Source organism: Brienomyrus brachyistius, chromosome 1, assembly GCF_023856365.1.
Source record: "Brienomyrus brachyistius isolate T26 chromosome 1, BBRACH_0.4, whole genome shotgun sequence".
Classification (NCBI taxonomy): domain Eukaryota; kingdom Metazoa; phylum Chordata; class Actinopteri; order Osteoglossiformes; family Mormyridae; genus Brienomyrus; species Brienomyrus brachyistius.
Genome location: NC_064533.1, coordinates 28,590,219 through 28,611,434, shown reverse-complemented (window position 1 = coordinate 28,611,434; position 21,216 = coordinate 28,590,219). Strand labels below are relative to the sequence as shown.

Below are 21,216 nucleotides of genomic sequence, written 5' to 3'. Positions count from 1 at the left end.
CAGAACATCTTAACATCTTGTTAAAGATTCTTATAACCAGGAAGTAGAAGAATGCACTGTTTTGGCTCCCTGCTGACCAGCTGGGCAGGCTGTCAAAACCCACAGCTGGAATTCTTATGAAATTCTTCTCTATAATAACCATCACTAACGACAATCATAGCCAAGCGCAATTATGAACCTCCACTTTGCTACAAAGTATTTCAGAACTGTACTCCACCCTTTATTTTTGAAGTACACAGAATGTTGTGACTCCCAAAAGTTAACGCATCATACACTATAAGTATGTTTGGGTAAAATGGTTCAGTCATAACACTCTTTGCCAAAGAGAGAACATAGAAATGGATCTGTACTTTGCGGTCATTTTAAGCATCCACCTTCCAGCCTGGTCACAGTGGTATTGTGGAGCGTTTGCCAGGTGGCAGAGAGCACAGGACATGGGTACATGCTATAGAAGATGCCCATGATGTCTCAAAGCCTCATTCTTGACTACCCACCATGGCACCATGCTTAGAAGCACATGCTGGTATAAGTAGGCAAAAGCTGCAGGTACCAAACACTGATAATGTATATGGAGTTAATTTAAAACATAATAAAATCTGCACAATTTCAATTCCTATGTGTCACCCAGGCACTTTAGGTTTTTTAAAAACTATATCCTGCAGAGAACACGTGTAACAAAACATGAAGAAAAAAAACTCCATGGATTGTTCTTTTATCGGCTGTCTTGCAGATTCTAGTCTGTTTTTCAGAAGTCAGAGATGTGCTGGATGAAATGGGTACCAGTTGTAACTGGGAAACGCCGCTACCCTTGGGAATTGACTGTTTAAAGAGGTCTTTCACGCTCTTCAGGATCAGCAGCGGTGATTCACCCAGAACAGGAAGCATTTATGGCAATAAAATCACTTCCCCCAGGAAGCTCTGATGGCATAGCAGCAACCTTCGACTCGGTGGGATCTGGGTTTGATTCCTGCCTCCTTTTGGTGTCGGCTTATTATGGTTCAGAGGATTTCAGGACACCGAATTTGGACCCCGGATTTAGGGACATCAGAGAAAGTGGCATGTTTATCATTTTACTGTGTTTTACTTTAGAATCCAGCTGCACTGTGTAAGTGGTGGCCAAATGGTCATGGCTGAGTGCTTGTGAGTGAAAGGTTGCTGGTTTGAAACCCTGCCCCGTGAGGTACCCAGAGAACCATCCTACAACTCTGGCGCTGAATTAGCTGCCCTGCGATGTCACGAAGTGGCGCATGGGTTAAATGTAGAGGGCACGTTCTGTTGTTCTGTGCTGACTCAACAATGACAATTAATCATAATAAGAAAGCTGATTGTACAAAATCTGATTTTTAAGTATTGCTGAGAATGAGGAAATGGCAGAAAATGACAAGATACCATTTGCTGCAGGGTATTTGAGATTTGGGTTGAGAAAATGATAGAAAATAAAGGTACACACTATGTCCTTTTGTATAATATACATAATATTCTGTGGGGTTGAGGGGGGGAAACTACTCCCTGCCCCAGAGGATTATTCATGTGACTGTGCTTGGAAGTAAGTTTCAGATCTCTCCCCAGTCCAGCTGGCTGTTTATATTGGTGGTAGTAATCACAGACAGGGGACCCGGTATTTTGGACCAGGCTATCAGTGCAGTATAGTACTTCTTGTTTCTCTCACCTGATGAAAAAGCAGTTTTTGATGGTCTAATCAGAAATCCCTTCATGCCTCTGGTTCCCATAATCCTCTGTAGAGTGTGTCCCTTAACACACTGTGCTTTACATCATGTGATTTTGTTCACTAAGCCTCCCAAATTTTCCCCTGCTGGCCAGAACCAAACCTTATAATGTACCTTTTTGAATTTGAGCAATATCCTGTTTCACACATGCAAAGGTTTCTCTGAAAAGGATGTAGGAGTCAAGCCTACAGTGAAGAAGCACCAGCCTATAGGGATGTTCAGTGGCGCCCCCTGCTGCTCACCTTGAAGGTTCTGTAACGGCAGGGTCATGATCCCGCCCGTCGCTGCTGCCGCCACTAGGCCCTGCAGGCTGGCAAGGCTGGCAAGGTTGGCAGGGTTGGTGGTCGGCAGTGAGAGCACCAGGCCCTGCTGACTGCCTAGCTGCCCGGCCACATTGAAGGGGATGAGGATGGGCTGGTTCAGGCCTGGGGGGGCCCCGGGCATCACCCCGGCTACTGTCGACGCCATCTGCTGGGCAGCCAACAGCGACTGTGACGAGAAAGCAACACACATAGAAACGCTGTTAGCCCAAGATCACAGAAAATACAAATAATGATACTGTATTCACCCCTGTGGGGAAACTGGATAGTTTTCTCACAACCCGTCCTGCTCTGCATGAGACACACAAACACAAATACAGATGAGATAAGTTGTTTGGCGGCCAAGTTCAGGGTCAGTCAGCATCCCTGGTGTAGTTGGAGTTAAGGGCCTTATTCAAGGGCCCAACGGTGACATCGCTCACCAGCCATGGGATTTGGACTAGCAACCTTCCAGTCATGGGCACGGAGTCAAAGACCCGCAGATCCTCACGCCGCCACAAAGACCCCCGATACATCATCAGTATGAAGTGAAACAAAATCCATGCAACAATGCATGAGAAGCCCCAATCAGAAGCTTTACTCCCAGCCTGTAATGACTGTGATGAATGAAGCTCCACAGCTGTACATGAGATTATTTGACACGTTCTCTGTCACTCTATCCCAGTGCTCCTCAGCTGGCCCCCATAATGAGCTCCCCTGCCTCTGCTTAGTCAGTAAGACACATAATAAGGCACAGGTACCCAAATCATGAAGTGTGAAACATCCACGGACAAACACACCTCCCTTCATAGTAGAAGGCCTACACTCTGTTTGAGGCAGGAGTGACAAATGACCTAATCCCTTCTGACAACTGACAGCTCATACTGTATACACTTTTATTTTCAGAGGAAAATATAGAGGTTTTGATGACAAGGATTACCTGTAACATCTTATGAATCCAATATGCCAAAATATCACCATTGATATATTTTATTATTGATACATCTAATACACTAATTATATTTATTCATCCATCTTCCACCTGCTTTATCTATGACAGATTAGCAGATGAGCCTGGAATCTGGAGCCTGCCGAAAAAAACACAGGGCACCAGGATGGGATACCAGTCTATGATGAGGCACATGGCTGGGGAACACCCTGGATGGGATGGCAGTCTATCACAGGGCACCAGGATGGGGTACACCCTGCATGGGATACCAGTTTATCACAAGGCACATGGCTGGGGTACACTCTGGATGGGATACCAGTCTATTACAGGGTGCAAAGCTGGGGTACACCCTGTATGGGATACCAGTCTATCACAAGGCACATGGCTGAGGTACACCCTGGATGGGATGGCAGTCTGTCACAGGGCACCAGGATGGATTATACCCTGCATGGGATACCAGTCTATCACAGGGTGCAAAGCTAGGGTACACCTTTGGTGGGATTCCAGTCTATCACAGGGAACCAGCATGGGGTACACCCTGGATGGGATACCAGTGTATCACAGGGCACCAGGATGGGGTACACCCTGGATGGGATACCAGTCTATCACAGGGCACCAGCATGGGGTACACCCTGCATGGAATACCAGTCTACTACAGTGTACAAAGCTGGGGTACACCCTGGATTGGATTCCAGTCTATCACAGGGCACCAGGATGGGGTACACCCTGGATGGGATACCAGTCTATGACAAGGGACATGGCTGGGGTACACCCTGCATGGAATACCAGTCTACTACAGGGTACAAAGCTGGGGTACACCCTGGATTGGATTCCAGTCTATCACAGGGTACATGGATGGGGTACACGCTGCATGGGATTCCAGTCCGTCTATCATCAGGCGCAAGGCTGGGGTACACCCTGGATGGGATACCAGTCTATCACAGGGCACTGAGACACACGGTATTTACGTAGCTTAGAGATGCCAGGTAGCCCAACAACGACTTCCATGACTGTGGAAGTAAGTCAGGGGACTACAAGGCATGAACCTAAAAACTCCACAGAGGGAGGACTTGGAACCCTCAGCAAGTTCCAAACACCACACCATCCCACACATTTTAGGCATTTATGTATTCGTTCTACATACTTTTTTGCATGTTCTTGCGCTCCTGAAAGTGTATTCATTGTCATATTTACCCAAAAGTGACCGCGGTGTTAGCGGTGACAGCCACACTGGATTTCCACCCTGGATTTTGTGACCCAGTCTCCCAGCGCATTACCATGTGCGGGACTCCGGGGTGAGGCTCACACTGCTGCTGGCGTAGCCAGACCCCGGGATGGCCTGGCATTATCGGGGTGTGTACACGCGGAGCACGGCCATGACTGCCGACAGGCCTCATGGGCTTCATAAAGGGTAACTGAGATACGAGGTCGCCCTGGAAACGATGCTGATCAGCTTATCTGTTTCCTGGCTCGCCCTTTGGCCCCACTTTACCTTTAAATGGGAATTTCACCTGCCAGGAATCATCTTCTTGGATGGCTGAAGAAGGAAATGGCCATAGATGCAAGACACACTATCAGGGTACATCAACATGCTGGGTCATTTGGCCAGAATGGGCAGCATACACACAGGCCTCTTTCCCAATACACACCCTACCCTCTGGCCAACACCCCCCAAAAGGCCTTCAACCGCTTGTCAGCTATCTGTTTGTATTTTCCACACTACAGAGAGCCCCCCAATAGTAAGATGGTGGGCGTGGCCACCACAGCAAGGAAAGGCTATGCATGATGCACCAAGGAGGCTGACCGCAGTTAGACTCATTTCAAGACAAAAGCGCTTGTGTGACCTTGTGGCCTAATGGATAAGGCGTCAGCCTCCGGAGCTGAAGATTGTGGGTTCGAGTCCCACCTGGGTCGGCTTGTGATTTTATATTTGAGGGCCTGCGTGATTCAGGGTGCTCTGTCAGAGGGTCGCTGGTTTGGGTTCTGGTGGGGGCAGAGGAGTCTTGAGCATGTCCCTAAACCCCTCAAAATGTTCCTGAATGACGATTTCAAACCCAAGCAACGCTCTGGCCTGAAAAATACGCGTATGTCTTAAAAAGAAGAGTGAGATCGGATAGGTGAACACATTCCAGTGCACGTGGAAAATTAAGCTTCGCTCCATTATAACGAAAGCAGCGATCAGTCCCACTTGATGCTGAGTGGATGCTGAGGATGATCAAGGAGAATATAAACCGGCTCCTGGAGGGCAGCCATTACGGCGCCGGGCATGGCTTTCCGTGCCAACCTGCCTTTCTAACACGGCACTGTTTGGAGCTGAGTCTAGGCAGTGTATCTCAAACTGAAGAGTAAGGTTTGTTACATAACTCCCAGAAAGGGAGGGCTTATGGAGTATTACACCACCAGTGTCAGGGGTTCAAATCCCATCCCTGCTCTGTGGGTGGGAAGTTTGCATGCTCTCCCTGTGTAGCATCAGTGTCCTCTAAGTACTCTGGTTTCCTCCTGGGTCCAAGAACATGCACTGAAGATACCTGAAGTCTTTGAGCTGCCCATACACACTACCTAGTACTGCCTGGACTGGCATCCCTTTCTAGGTGCTTCTAGGTTCCAGTCTCACTGTAACCCTGTATAATCAGCAGCCAATTAAAGCACGGTTATGGTGAATTTATAGCAATGCATATTACGGCCATTTTTTTGTATTCTGGTGTATCTGAAACTCAGAAAGATGCGTAATTCGTTATTCGGCTTTACCCAAGGCTATGTTAACTAGGGCTAGAAGAATAAAAATGTCAATAGCTGCATGTCTTTCTTCCATTTGCTTTTGGATAAAGTGGAAGAAGCGTGTTCCTTGTTAGTCTCGCAGAGTAAAGGTTATTTATTATAATGCACCAGCATTCCTATTGTCGAGGTCAAATAGAACACATGTCAGCCTGCCTTTTAAACCTGACAATGAATTACAAAGATACATTGTCAGAGATTTCGGCCCTGAAACACTTATACTCCTGAGAGGTGTCCTCGGGACAGCGTGCTCTGTTATCAAGATGTCATAGTATGGGCATGTGTGCATAGTGTGTGTGGGAGCTACAGATACCAGAACCTTCAAACATCTGTACCCTGTTTGTGGAACCTGGACTGAATTGAACAGAGATATTGAAGGCTATAATCTTCTTATATTGCAGCTGCTGAAAGCTGAAACAACTCTGCAGTTCTAGGATGAAAGTTGACGTGGGGGTGCTGGGTTGGAACTTCTAACGCTGGCTTTTCCCTCAAAGACTTGGTCATTCACTGCTAGGCCCTCCTTGGGCCGCCTGCTAAGTCCTTTAACAAACTCAAAGCTCTCCTGAAACCTTCATTGACAAATAGGTGTGTCTGTGTTCACTGGTCTGCTTTCAAAAATATCACAGTCTAGTTCACAGCTTCTGAACAACCATGCGAAAAAATACCTTACAGTGAAAAAGAATGGATTAAATAAGTGAGAAAGAATGGGTGAATTCATACTTAGCTTCTAAGTAGTAATACATGTCAGATTTTAGCGTAGAAAACCAGAATTAGCTTAAAAAACACCTTTAGCAGCTTTGTAGTTGAGTTGATGCTTTCAGTAAGACAACCATGACAAGACTATTGCAATATTACTTTTCAAGAGGTTGATTACTACATTATAAGACCATAAACATCCAAGTTACAGTATTTACATAAGCCTGACAATCTGATTCAAACATTACTTTACAGTGATTTCAAAATGCATCTGATGACGATAGCTGACGATTAACTTGTTACGTAGAGTGACCTGTGTTAGACTTTAATTGAAAATGGCACATTCAAAATATTTGTTGCTTATTGTGTGGGGAGCTGGGATGGGGGATCTTAATCACAGGTGTTTAATGATGCCGCTAATGAGATGGTTGTTCATTAACCAGCCCCATGATTCAATAAATCCAATTAGGTGGGATGCTATGATTTATTGAGCTATGTTGCGGCTCTATGACGGAGAAACAAAGCTGTGAATGGGGGCGAGGGGGTGGGTTTTGAGTCTGGAATAGGACCACTGAGACCTGTTACTTGGCCTTGGGACATCCATGCTCTCCGAGCGGACAGGCAGGGGCTGTGATGTCTCTGTTATAAGACAAAGGGACCTCGGCTCACAGCACAATGTGCGTGTTTAGGGCCAGATCCGCAGGCTGGCCGCTATCCATTTCGAGATCATTCGCTGATTTACTACCTGCTGCTACTAAGCTACTTGAATGTCGGAACAAAAGGCTCACGGGTTAATTACGACAGGCAATATGGATAAGGTGAAGTATCTTGTATGGCAGCCTTGTCCAGATTCCCTGCTGCTCTCCTACAGCATCGCTCCGTGACCCGAGCCAGGCAGAACCCAACAATAAGCTGCTGCGTTCAATACAGATGAAAAAGAAGGCGGCTTGTTTATGCTGCTCACTCATAAATGCCATAGCCTCACCTTTACAGGGTCCCTCTGCTAACAGGGGGCTTAGCGCTGAATCGCTGCATTGACCTCTCTGGCTACTGCTGCTTATAACTCGACGGGGGGGGGGGGGGGGGGGGGTTGTTTGTCTTCACTTCCTTTTCAAATTATTTTCTTTTTGTATTTAAACGAAATGATTAAACGAAAGCAAACGAAAGATGCGAGCACTTGAAAATGGAATGTATTCCAAAATTTTGCAGATTTTGCAGTATCAATCCAAATACGGGGAGAGAGTATAAGTTCTGTAACAGATCTGTTTGATTCCAGGAGACTCGCTTATTGGTGTTATCACACCATTCTCTCCTTCTGGTTCAGATAAGCTAGATCCAAATATTTTACAAAACTGGAAGGAGTAGGTCAGACCAAACTCCTGGATCCACTCAGCTACAAGACAGCTGCTTCCATTTTTACGTTTCAAAGTTGCAAAACTTAATCAGTAGCTGGAGAAATAGCCTGCGATGCGTGGGGTGTGGGAGACTCACCTGGGGTCCGACGGGGTAGGTGGGGTGCGGCTGGCCGAGCTGACTCTGCTCTAAAGGGCTGCTGCTGGTGTCGGACTGCGAAGAGCCCACAGGGGGGCCTTTAAAACAAGAAGAAAGGCAGAGGCGTTAGAGCGATATCAGGTGGGTCAGTGGCACTCAGTAGCCATGCCGCGCTTGATGGTGACATTCTGTTGGGCTAATTTCGGCCAACGAGCAATTAAGATGAGCAGTTATAGAAAAGCCCTTCAGAAATGAGGCACTGCAGGCCAAGGCTGAACTACTCCGGTGGGGGGTGGTGGTGGTGGTGGGGGGGGGGGGGGGGGTTAAGTGCTTTCCCAATAACTGGCAAGCCGAGGGGATTGCCCATCAGTGAGGGACAAATTACTGCTTAATTCACCCACGTGGGTCATTGGGGAAAGGATGCACAGGAGACCCTGACAGTTAGTTTAACGGGGTGGTGGTGGTGGGGGGGGGGGGGGGGCAGGGGGTTGGTGGTGGGATAAACGCCTATTATGTAGCAATTTACATCAATGAGTACTCGCCGGCCCCGCCCAGTGGCAGGAATTTCAAATGAGGTGTAAATAATGGGGCAGCAATTACAGGGAGGGGAATGTGCAATGGGAGGGGAGGGGAGCAGTAGTCAAAATAATGTTTAATCAGCACAGCGGCGAGACAACGAACAGGCCGCTGACTTCCCCAGGGGACTCGGGGACCTATGGGCAGCTACCATACCCAGGCATCCGGAAATCCAACCCATTTAGGGGCAAATGTGTTTTTCATTTCTGTGAATCGTGAACAAAATGTGATTGATACGGGAGCAGGGGCCAGAGGGGCACTGAGCCCAGTTGAGTGCTGATTGGCCCACAGAGACGCTGATTCAAAAGGTATTATTGGTTGGCCCCTCTGCATTATTGTCCCTCTTATGTCCCCCGCCTTACAAGAATCACAGAATTGCCCCTGAATTAATACAATACTTCATATGTGTGCATCCCGAGAAGATGCAATAAACTGCATTAATCTAACATTTCTAACGACAAACCTGGGGCCCGACTGCGAATGGCAGCGAGGACGGCTTTCACGATCAGTAACGCGTTATCAGCGTCTCGGCGAAAGGCTGATTCACTGCCGCGCTCGGGGTGAACGCCAGATACAAGATAATCCATATTCATTATGTAAGAATACACACCTGCCTCATTGCTATCGACGCTGATCACAGAGCGCGTTCTGCACTTACAAAACAATCAATTCGTCACGTTGGTGATAAATTACTAAGCAGCCAGCTGAAACATTTCAGCGTCGGGCACAGAGCAGATTAATGCAATATATCCTGTTCGTCTATTTCCGTAAGTGGATTGACTCGAAGCCTGGAATTCACTGAGTTAACAGAATACTTTTTTTTTAACACATACAAAAAAACTACTTTAAGAATGATTTGAACAAAAAATACAGATTACCCAAACATTCCCTAAATTACTGTCTTTGTGAATACTCATCTCTAGAAATATGGAATTGTATTGCTTCTTTGGTGATACTCCTGAAAATATGATATAGCATGACGATACAAGGATTAAACTGATGTATTACATGTCAAGTTTTGCAGACCTTCCATGGCAGCATGAAGGGACAAACTGCATCTCCAACATCCCCTTCATTTGCAACATTCTAAATAAATGAAATGAGAGCCGATGGACACTCAGTCAAAGGACCATCGCACTGATTAAATATCCCCCAACCACAGGGACACCCACCAAAAAACATCACAAAATCACCACAAATGGACGTGGCATGAATGTTTAAGAAGGAACGGGAGTCTTTGTCCTTTCAAATACATGGGGATGACTCTGGACCGGAAAGTTCCAGACGCAACCCGCCTCTGGCACGTATGATATTTCCGCTAGGCTATTTGTCCTGAAACGGCAGAGGTTAAGCCTGCATACACCAGTGGCCAAAATCATGGAAATCTCTAGCATTTTTGGTATTAAGCTTTAAAAATTACTACATGAATAACAGTCAAAGTATGTTACAAATATCATACATTGGACAATTAAATAAGTAACTGGAGCAACAGTTGAGTTAAGTTCTGCAATCTTCAAAGAGTGTGTTTCTACAATTTTGGCCTCTAGTGTAGTTTTTGCAGGCCTCCCCATCAAACCCAGAACCAGGTATATTTAATACCGCATTTCGGTATTAAAGCTCTGCTTCATGACTGCTTCACCTGCAGGGCACCTGCTCTGTGTGTCCACACTAGAGCCATTCTGTAGTCTCCTGACTCCACGTCATAATGCCACCGTGAGACTGGGAAGGATTTCCATTGATCTGCGATCTCCAACATACCCAGGGCCATGAAGCACAGAGGGGAGTGTGGATGAAATGTGCAAACACACACTATAGATGGCCCATGTGCGGCTTCATCTTCATGTGGGTTATTGTCCGTTTAATGACAATGTCTTATTATATGGCATTATTATGGTTAATAAAAGCAAGTTTGTTTACCTCGTACGACATATCGTAACCCCTGCGGCCAATTAAAGGTATCCTGGGAACCAGGGCTAATATCGTTCCTTGGGGAAGGGTGGGGGTCATAATGAACTGCATTTAGCCAGCTTCAGGGTGAGCAGCGAGACCATCTGAGCAGTGCTGAGAGAGTTCACTGTTCATTTCACTCCCTCTGCATGCGATCTTAAAGCACTGCATGAGACATTACGCTCGCTTTCATTAAAGTTGTCTATTTCCACACTCTGCTCCTGCCATCTATTAGTGGTTTCCTGGTATTATACATTAATAATAACTGCTAATAGCTATCAAATAACTTCACTGTAGTAACTTAGTTACCAGTGTAAAATTTCATTACAAACTTCTCTCATTTGAGTGCAAGGGAGAGAGTCAAACCAAACAGAAAACTCAATGAATCAGACCATAATTCCCTGCCTCAGGTAGTTAAATATTACACCAAACAGACCATCAGATAGTTTATGGTGTACTATAACTAATAGTTGCCTATAATTATTCAGACTTATTCAAGAACCCTACCTACATTAACTCGGCATGGCAGTATATCCGCGGAGATAACGTTATATTCACCATGGCCACTTGATGAGGTACCCAAACAGCCTGCTCCAACATACAATGAATTACGTGCTGGCAGCTTAGCCACGTGACGTAAGTGATTCTGAACGTGGTGCGATTGCTGGTGCCACACATGGAGGTTCCGGTCTCTCAGATACAAACAGCCTCCTGGGATTTTCACACAGTACAGTTTCTAGCGCTACAGAGGTTGCTGGGGTTATCAAAAAAACACGTGCAGTCAGGGGCTGAAAACACCCTGTTAATGAGGGGGGTCAGAGGCGGACGGGCAAACTTCTAATAGCTATCAGGAAGATAAGTGCAAAAGTAACACCTCAGTGCGTTTGTAGTGTGCAGATTGGCTTCTCTGAATGCACAACTTGTCTACACCTGAAGTGCTTCTGGAGGTGAATCCAACCCAGTTCCAGATAGGACTGTCTTAGAAAGAGGCCACTAAGTGTATATGCATATAGTATCACACTGATTAGGGTTCTTGGTGGCTGCTTTATTTGCATGAGTCAGCTGACAGTCCTGGTTTGGTCTGATGTCTTCACCATTCATACAGATGGCTCTGCTGTTTGGTTGGCAGTCAGTCTGACAAGAGAAAGCACAAGCCAGGGTAACTGTTTAAAGGTCTGTGAGGTGTTCTTTTTCAGTGTGTTATCTCCATCCCTGAAAGCAGAGAGGATACAATGAAACAGTTTTCCATGTGGTTCCACAGTGAAACACACACTACAGAATATGGTTAAGGAGGTGCTGAGTAAAACTGGTTCTACTGGACCATCGCCGGTGATTTTCACTCTGCTTCCCAGAGACTTCCAAGCATCTTGGAGCTTGGAACAACCAGAGGGAAGACATTACAGGATGGGGGGGCTACAAGCACCTTTGTGCTCAGAAGGAACACAGAGAGGGCACAGTACAGGACGGGGCGGAGCAGCCTGTTCCTTCCGAGAGGACTGAAGTCCGCTGGTATTTGCAGAAACTGCTGCTCATGATCTACCAGGCTGTTGTTGCCGGTGTTCTGCTCTTTCCTGCTGGGGGACAAATGGACGAAAAGACGCTGCAAGGCTGAACAGAATACTTAAGGAGTTCTGTGACAGGGCTGAGCATGGCCTATATCGTTTAAGTAGTCCGAAAACTCGCACACATAAAAGCCACGCAAACGCTTTAATGAACAGGAAACCCATCCCCTACGTGCTCGCCGGACCCTCTCCACATGCTCGCCGGACCCTCTCCACACGCTCGCCGGACCCTCTCCACATGCTCGCCGGACCCTCTCCAGATGCTCGCCGGACCCTTTCCACGCGCTCGGCGGACCCTCTCCAGATGCTCGCCAGACCCTCTCCACACGCTCGCCGGACCCTCTCCATGCGCTCGCCGGACCCTCGCCACACGCTCGCCGGACCCTCTCCACGCGCTCGCCGGACCCTCTCCACGCGCTCGCCGGACCCTCGCCACACGCTCGCCGGACCCTCTCCATGCGCTCGCCGGACCCTCTCCACACGCTCGCCGGACCCTCTCCACGCGCTCGCCGGACCCTCTCCAGATGCTCGCCGGACCCTCGCCACGCGCTCGCCGGACCCTTTCCACGCGCTCGCGTCTGCACAACCCTCGTTCGCTCGACAGGTTGAGTTTTGAGACTTCCGAGGCAGGAACAGTGGCCAGTTTCTCCATAATGCTCATTGGTCAATTTGAAACCTGTGCTTTGGAAGAAGATGAAGATCATCACTGACCAGTTGATAGAGAACAACCAGTTTCCCACTCTGTTATGATGTCGGCGCAAGGAAGTCTTACACTATGGTAGCATCTTTCAGGGATTCAATTTTAATTATTTGATGTTCAAGGTGGTAATCAGAATCATACAAACAATATCCATCCATCCATTTTCCAAACCGCTTATCCTGCTGGGTCGTGGGGGGTTTGGAGCCTATCCCAGAATCAACGGGCACGAGGCAGGGAACAACCCAGGATGGGGGGCCAGCCCATCGCAGGGCACACTCACACACCATGCACTCTCACACACACACCTACGGGCAATTTAGCAACTCCAATTAGCCGCAGCATGTTTTTGGACTGTGGGGGGAAACCGGAGTATCCGGAGGAAACCCCACGACGACATGGGGAGAACATGCAAACTCCACACATGTGTGTCCCAGGCAGAGACTCGAACCTGGGTCCCAGAGGTGTGAGGCGACGGTGCTAACCACTGCACCACCATGCCGTCCTACAAATAATATTTGGAATGTAATACAATACTGCAATGTGTATGCAAACAATAATTAAGCGACACTAGCGGGGTGGAATAACTTGGTGGCTCAAAGTATGTAGATGTGCAATATGTTTTAGTACTGGCGTATGCAATATGACAGTGACAATCAATAGATAATAAATTGCTATAGCATACTCACAGAAGTATGTAATATTTATGGGTAAATATGAACATGGCTTATACAACATTAAATAAGACAGCAAAAACAGCATCATTAAATTCACATTTATTTTATATAGCAAATGTTTTTGTTCAAAGTGATGTCATTACAAACATACAGCCGTCGAGGAGCCCGCTACGCTTAAGTGCAGCTAGGCTGAGTGACCGTGTACTGGGTACAAGTGTAAGTATTATAGTCTATGCAAGAGGATCATGAGACCGGATTATGAAAAAGCGTTCCCATTATCAGGCTCATTTCAGCCTACTGAAGAGATGGCGTCATATTGATAACAGCAGTGGCTCTGTAAGGCACTCAGTTCTGCACCTCGGAGAGATGAGAATCTCCTGGAACGTGCTCCTCATTACCGTAATTTCACTTTCATATAGAGCTCGGGCAGTCCACATTTTTGCTCCATCTCAGGTCCTAGGGAGTATAAATGTAGTCTGTCTGGCAGAGAGCTGGAAGTAAGCAAAAACATGGACTGACGGAGGGCCTGAGGACCGGATTGGGAAACACTGATTTAGAGGACGGGCTTTATGGTCCATGATGGAGAGTAGTTCGGATGCCACTATTCCCCGCACCACTACTCCCTGTGCGGGTTTATTGCATAGAAATAAATCACAGCAGTAGAAGAAAAATGCAAAACTTCATTTCCAACCATGAGCAGGACCTTGCGATGTGGAGGTTGGGCAGGGAAGGATATATTTATTTGTGGTATTTTTTTGGGGGCAACAGACTGGACTCCAATTGAATGCACCCACCACAATAAAAGCAAGATCCCCTTCAGCAGCCAGGTAAAGAAAACAAGCAGGAGTTAGTGAAAAACAAACTGGAACAGACTTTGGCTTTGCTACGGGGTCTGGCACCAGCGTCAACAGAAGATCCAACTTACAGGAAAGTGAACAAACAGGGTGACATCATCCTGCCAGGAACAAATATCAGGTGGAATGAATTAACATAAATGAATCAGGTGACCTGGAGCCCCCTCCTGAGGAACTGGGAGCCACACCACCCCCACACAGCATGTAATACATACATATGTCTTCCAATAAATATAATTATGCTAAATATGTGTGAACAAGTCCACGCATGACTTTGGTAAAATTTGGATTATATTACAATATTCTAGATCCCCCAATGAAACAAAACCTCTAAGGGTTCATAGAATTTAAAGAACTTGAGTATGTAGAGCAGCTGTCTCTCTGGGTGTGCATCAGTCCTAACATCGTTACACCTGTGTGTGAGTATGGAGAGACGATGCACATGAATCCCCTAATCTTAGAGATGTGTGATATTCACCCCCCACCCTGGGAAATTCCTCTTATTTTCATCCAATTTGCTACTTGCATCAAAGGGCTTAAACTGATTGCAACCCTTGACAATAAAAAACTTGCAAACCTGCTGACATTTCATAAAGAATACAAGAGGCCTGGGGGGTATGGGATGTGGGGGGGCTGCTAACACCTGCCTTCCTGTCAGAGTTCTGGCATGTGAGTAGGGGGGAGATGGGGTGGGGGGGGGGGGGGCTCTGTATAAATAAACAGCTCTGTTCATGACCATTGATCCCCCTGTAATGAGATTAAAGAAGCACGATTTGTATGTGGCCATTGTGCACTGAGACATTTTACAGCAGCATGAGGGTCAGGCCCACATGGGCCAACCGCGCGGTGGTTTCCCAGCGCGGTGCCTCATTGGGCCACTCTGTGGCCTCACACCTCCGGCCCCATACCTTTCATCCCTGACCCCTTTTTGTGTGTTTGCATGCTCTTCTCGGCTTTCTGGGGGTTTCCTCTAGTTGCTTTGCCTACATTCAGCAGTCTGTAGTTAGATCAGTGTTTGTCAAACCAGTCCACGGGGCCCCGAGACCCGTGTTTGTGTTTTTGATCCACAAGGCAGGCGTGTATAAAGGGGCGGGGCCACGGGGACACTTGTGCCAGCTGAAAGCTGATTGGCCTTCGGAGCACCCCCTCCCCTGTCACTCAAAAATATATAATTGACTAATGATAAGGTGGCCTCTCTGTATGAATCATGGCCCCTCTTAAGCCTCCCGCCTTTAAAAACATCCTATAAGTGCCCCAGCTGCAAGGTGTCCTGCCATGAATCTAGACTTCTAGTCTGTGGTAATATCTGAAGACCGTCCTCGCTTTTTCTTTTTTTGAGTTGTGAATAGACTCCAGTTATTCCCAGCTCATTATAGTTTAAAATCCACAATGTGGTTCAGGGGATCACTGAACAAGCAGGACATTTTTTGCTGAACTTAAAATGTAAAATTGATTAAAAGATGCTGCTGGATTGTGAAGCAGTATTTCATTAGTGTTTAAAATTGATACATTTTATCCCGTGAGTCCGGGTGAAATCTTGTATTGTCTCCATTCCTCCAAATATACCCCCAAGTGGATCTGTACTTTGTTTTTTTCCTGGTTTGGATCATCTCTACAGCAAGCAGCTTTTGAGCCAGTGGCTGATTGATGATTTCTCTACATGCTAGTGTTAGCCGACATCGCTACTTCCCCTTTATGTTCAGGTTATATTCGCAACGAGAATGCCTTGGGTATATTATTGCACTCACACAGAGAATGCTGAATGGACCAATCATTGAGCAGGGTTGCACCTGCTCATTTTAAACTGTGGGATGTTCCATTATGCTCTAGCAGGAAAAGCTACAAATTCCGCTATTCATTTTCAATCTCCCCCATTTTTACTCTTATTCAAAGGCTGAAGAATCAGGCTCAACATGGTTTCAATTACTCCATTCTCCATCTCCCTTCTTGGTGGCATATTATAGAAAATGTCATGTTTTAATATAGAGAAATATGGCTCCTTATAGGTTATGGTGTTACTTAGCTAGCAGCATATACAGTAACAATTTTTGTCGTAACTTTTTACCATCTACAGCCTACATGAGAGAAATAGGTTTTCACATTTTATGTCCAATTTCTTCGAGATTTTCTCAAATTGTATGTGACATATGCTCAATATATGGCAATGTTTTTTTTTTCATTCCTTTTGAAAAAAAAAAACAAAATAAACACCTGCACTGGTGACTACACAGCTACCTACACTTTGATTATGTGAATTCGTTTATAGGGTTTTACTTAATTTTTTTCAGTTATGTTCAATGGTAAGTAAAATGGGATGTACAGTTTATGCTGGGGAGAGAGCAGGTCCCAGGGCACTTATGCAATACGTACACACATCCAGAGTAAGGTCTGTGGCTTTGGAAGAAAACACTCAGGTGGCACCTTCCGGAAACTGCAGCACATAAATAAAGCCGGAGATGGGATTCAAACTCACGGCCCTGCTGGTGTGAGGCCGCTGCACCGTGGCGGATATTATGTCGCTCAGGCATAGATCCGTCCACAATATTAAATAAGAATCACATGACACGAAAGGCCGGCGTGAGGGTTGACCTTTAATAGGTCAATGAGAAAAAGCAACACTGCTTGAAAGTAGAAGAAAAGGGGTGAGCAGCAGGATACCTCAGTTACGATTCTTAGCGACACACAAACACGCACACAAACATGGCTAGTCCTGTACTCAAACTGTGTCAATTTTTATCGTTTCGGCATAACTCATAGTAGTAAGTATTGAAATTTCTTTTTTTATTCTTTTGTTCATAAAGGTGAGATTTTCATAATGTGGTGAAAATTGTGTACTCGGTAAGGGGTGATTGTAAAGAAAACCAAGTAAAGAATACTGTTTTTCTAGCTGCTTGGTAAAATCAAGCTGAACATGAAAAGCTCCCAAAATAATCTTGTAATCCTGTTTTATACATGACGCTAAACAGTAATAGATATATTAATCAACATACAGTAGCAGGATTTCCGCTTTCCCTGTTGTGTAGATTGAGGCAGGAAAATGGATCAGCCTTCATCTGAGCATCGAGCTTACCTAGAAATCTTGGTCTGTTGAGAGGTGATACATATTCAAGAAGTATGAATCCAAATTTTGAGACTTCAACATACAACTTTAGAAAAAAAAAACTAATAGACCACTCTATCTTTAAAAAAATCTGAATCTTTAAATCCTGGTTTAATCCTGGTTCTGTTGGCAGAAGGCTACTCTGAGCAGCAGGTTGCTTCCAGGCTCAAAGCTTCTAAGACAGCAGTACAGAAGAATAAGGTGAAGCAGGAGACACTGGGAACGACCAGAAACCTGCCAGGTAAAGGGTGGAAGCAACTTTCTAATGCCAGAGATGACCGCTAACTTATCTGACAGTTTCTCATGAATCGAAGGATGACATCAAGTGACCTTCAAAAGGAATGGGAAACATGAAGTGCAGGTGTGAAGTGCACAGCTAGGACAGGATCGTATCAGGCTCCTACAGTAGAAGCAGGGCTGAAGTCCCATAAAGCAAAGGAGAAGCTTTTTATTAATGAGAAACAGAGAAGAACCAGACTGCATATTTCTCATAGATGTACACCCATACATTGAGAAATGAGTGAAAAAAAATCTTATTATTTTCCATTGCTGTGTAGCTGATTTTAGCCATTTTAGGTAGTCATGTTTCCTAAACAAGTCAACCTTTGTTTAAAAGTATAACAAACTGCCAAAGACCCTTTTTACTTTTGTAAAATTCTGACTGGAACAAAACATGTCACATCTTGTCTAGTACAGCCATTGACCATGGAACACATCGGAACAGGGGGGTTAGGGGGCATGAAGTCATGTCCACTTGCCTGTTTACTTTCTAAAAACTCACATATAACCCTCTGCCACTTCATTTTCTCCAAATGTTCGAAGCCTGGTCACCACGCTTTGCACTTTTTTACCTCGAGGTGCATGTTGAGATTCAGCCGATGCTGCCATTGGCTAACATAAAAACATACGGTCTAAAAATACAGCTGATTGGTAGATTTCAAATTGCAACACTTAGGGATTAAGCAATATTTTTTTCCTCGCCTAAAGATCAATTTTTTTTCACGCTTTTTTCCCCTAATGATTAAATATTTCATTTAGTTCCCATTCATTTCAAATTGTCTTCTAAGTCTGGAATTATAAGTAATGTCAGTTAGAATAAAAAATTATAATAATGCATTGATTTATTACTGTCATTCACCTGTCTGGCAATATGTGTGCAGTAATAGAAAATTAAACAACACCCGTCTGATCAATCAGATTCCAGAATTCACGAGCGCCATGATATAACCAGCTATGAAGGCATTATTCAGTGAGCGCTAATAGGGATGCTCGCTAACACCCTTACAGTCAGCAGCAGGAATGAAAAGCAGATAAGGTTAGAGAGCAGCTCAGATAGCCCACAAGGCAGATGTTTGTTAAGCTGCAGATACCACGAGGCTGGAGATACGGCGCGGAGGTGGACCACCCTAACCTTCGTCTGCAGCTCCTATGCCCTGACAAAGTACGAGGCCTTTAGACTCCCTTAGTGTGCTGTTCATTGTACCACTTTAAGAACACTGTGCTCACACATCCCCCTGTATTTTAACATGGCATTTTAACTAAAGATTATCTACAGAAGCTGTTTCTCAAATCCATAGCTGTGCCATTTATCAGTGGAACAAAGTTGTGTTGGCGTGATAAGGGGGTTTATGTCCTAGTGGCTCCTGACAGCTCCAGTGGAGCCGCACCCCCTTCCCCCGCTCATTCTCCACGCCGTTAGTTTATCGCTCTGTTCTTCGTCTTGTGCAACAAACAAACAATGAAGGCTGAGTACTCTGCGTGACACTGACGTATCGCTTTTCATTCTGGGCTCCTGGTGTACGTGGTGTTAGTCGCCTCTTCTTTAGCTCCATGGTATAAAGAACGGAGCAGACAGAGCAGGGTGAACCGTCGCATGGGGAAACAGCCAAATAATAACCAGTTACTGCATGGAAATACAACAGAAGAAAAGAGTGGCAACTGATATCTTATTGACTCAGTCATTTTAGCTAGATTACTATAGTTACGCTGTTTATCAGCGTCCATTTACATGACTAATATGTCTAATAAGATAAAGGTTCATTTAAACCTGAATCCCACTCTTTAAATATGGGATGAAGATAATTATTGATTGCTGTTAATTTGTAGGATGACTGACAAAACTGTCGTACAGTGCATTACCATTTCTGGCAACCAGTATGTGTTTTATTCTCAGCAAGCAACAGAAAATGTCTCATTGTGCTTATACAGTAAAAAGTGTAAATAGAAAAATTACAGGGCAAGTTGTTTTAATTTTTTTAAATATATTTTTATATTACATATGCATTTAGAAATATTTTTTGCGCATATACAGTATACGCATGTATGTATGAGCGTATATGTGTGTGTATGTGTGTGTGTCTGTGTGTGTGTGTGTACTTGACATCAGCCCATAATACATCCTTAGACCCATTCGAAAGGGGTGTACATTGTTACGAATCAGACTTTCTTACTACAATGTGTGGCTACAATCGTTTATTTTGAATAATGTAATTGCTAAACCCCTTGTCAGCCATTATTTTCAGTCCCCCTACTGTTCACTGGGTTTGCTGCATTCCTTTGTCGTGTCATTTCTCCTGTGCCCGATAGTTCGGCCCTTATGCTCATCAGTCATTCCATTTCCCATCATTGAATTCACTTTGAAGGAACCCCCTGCTGGCTAGGAGAAAAACTGCATACTCGTTAAATCATTTTATAAAGGAGACTATAAAGTGACTCATCTATTCTGGCTGTTCACCAGATCGCAAATCCCTGATGCAAGTACTTCCCGGTGTCTGTATGGCTGTCAGATTTACATCCTAGTTCCCTTTTAAATGGATGTAAATGCGAAAGCAACATCACTGCTACCACAAGTACAAACAGCAAGATAGCAGTGAAAACGTCAATAAGTAAATGAAAAATGTTTGAGTGCACTCTTGTGGTTGAAACACTCATATGGCCTTGGACAAAAAAATTGTCAGACAAGTAAAATGCATGCACATACATGCATGGGAGAGCACTGAATATTTTTTGGTTGTGCCTGTACACCTATGTATACTTTATCCTCTCAAAGTTTTCCTGTCTCTGGTTTTTAGCACATGGACTGCATTAAACTTACTTAAACAGAGCTACTGTCACCCTGGAATCAAGGCAAGACTGTGATTGGTTCCTTTTGCTTTTGGTAGACATGGTACCGGTTTCCTTGAAGCTTACTATTGTTCTAAACCAGCTTTGGGCCAAAATGTTTGGTTTGTGGCCCAGTATGTTAGGATACTCTACCTGTAATCAGAAGATCACTGGGTCAGCTCCTGTGGTTTTTCACCAGTCGAGCAAAGCTCTTAACCCTCGGTCACTCAAGGGACTGTCTAGCCCGGCTTTCTCAAAAAAATGTGCTTTACTTCAGATAAGAGGTTAAATAATGAATAAGTACTGTGGGATGGATTTCAGGTGGCGTGCTTAAAGTCTGCTCAGGTGAAATTTTGTATGAAAGTTTCATGCTAAGCATGTCCAGTATGAGCATCAAAGTGAGATTTAGGGGCTTCCAGAAGGGATCTGTTGAGAAGATGCTGTCACTAACAGTTATTATGCATGTAAAGTCCAGTGACTCCCATCTACATTCAAGGACACCCAAAGGTAGGATAGGCTTAACCTTTCATTAGATGTTTGTACTATAGCCTTCCTGGTCACTGGCTTTTCAAATTGTTATCTATGATTTACATAGTTGCATTTATCATTTAATAACACTGAAATGTCTCTGTTTGAATTGAACTTTGTTATAAACTCTATAATCAGTCCTCTATGGGTAAGATTCTCCATTTATTGAATGCAGATAATAAAACATGGGTCTTAGCTCAACGAAGCACGAAGCTAGGTAATAAATGACTGAAAAT

The 21,216-nt window shown here is 45.0% G+C and overlaps 1 protein-coding gene and 1 non-coding gene across 2 annotated transcripts in view; one reads left to right on the top strand and one right to left on the bottom strand.

Annotated features, from left to right (window-relative positions):
* The window catches only part of pou6f2 (POU class 6 homeobox 2), a 120,771-nt gene that overhangs the window by 66,654 nt on the left and 32,901 nt on the right, over positions 1 to 21,216 (bottom strand). Inside the window, exons 3-4 of the mRNA XM_048972405.1 lie at positions 7,938 to 8,035; positions 1,970 to 2,216 (exon numbers count right to left, since the gene is read on the bottom strand). Coding sequence (XP_048828362.1) covers positions 1,970 to 2,216; positions 7,938 to 8,035 — 345 coding nt within the window. The remainder of the gene's footprint in view (positions 1 to 1,969; positions 2,217 to 7,937; positions 8,036 to 21,216) is intronic.
* Positions 4,817 to 4,889, top strand: trnar-ccg (transfer RNA arginine (anticodon CCG)). The gene has a single exon. It is a non-coding gene; the product is annotated as a tRNA-Arg (tRNA).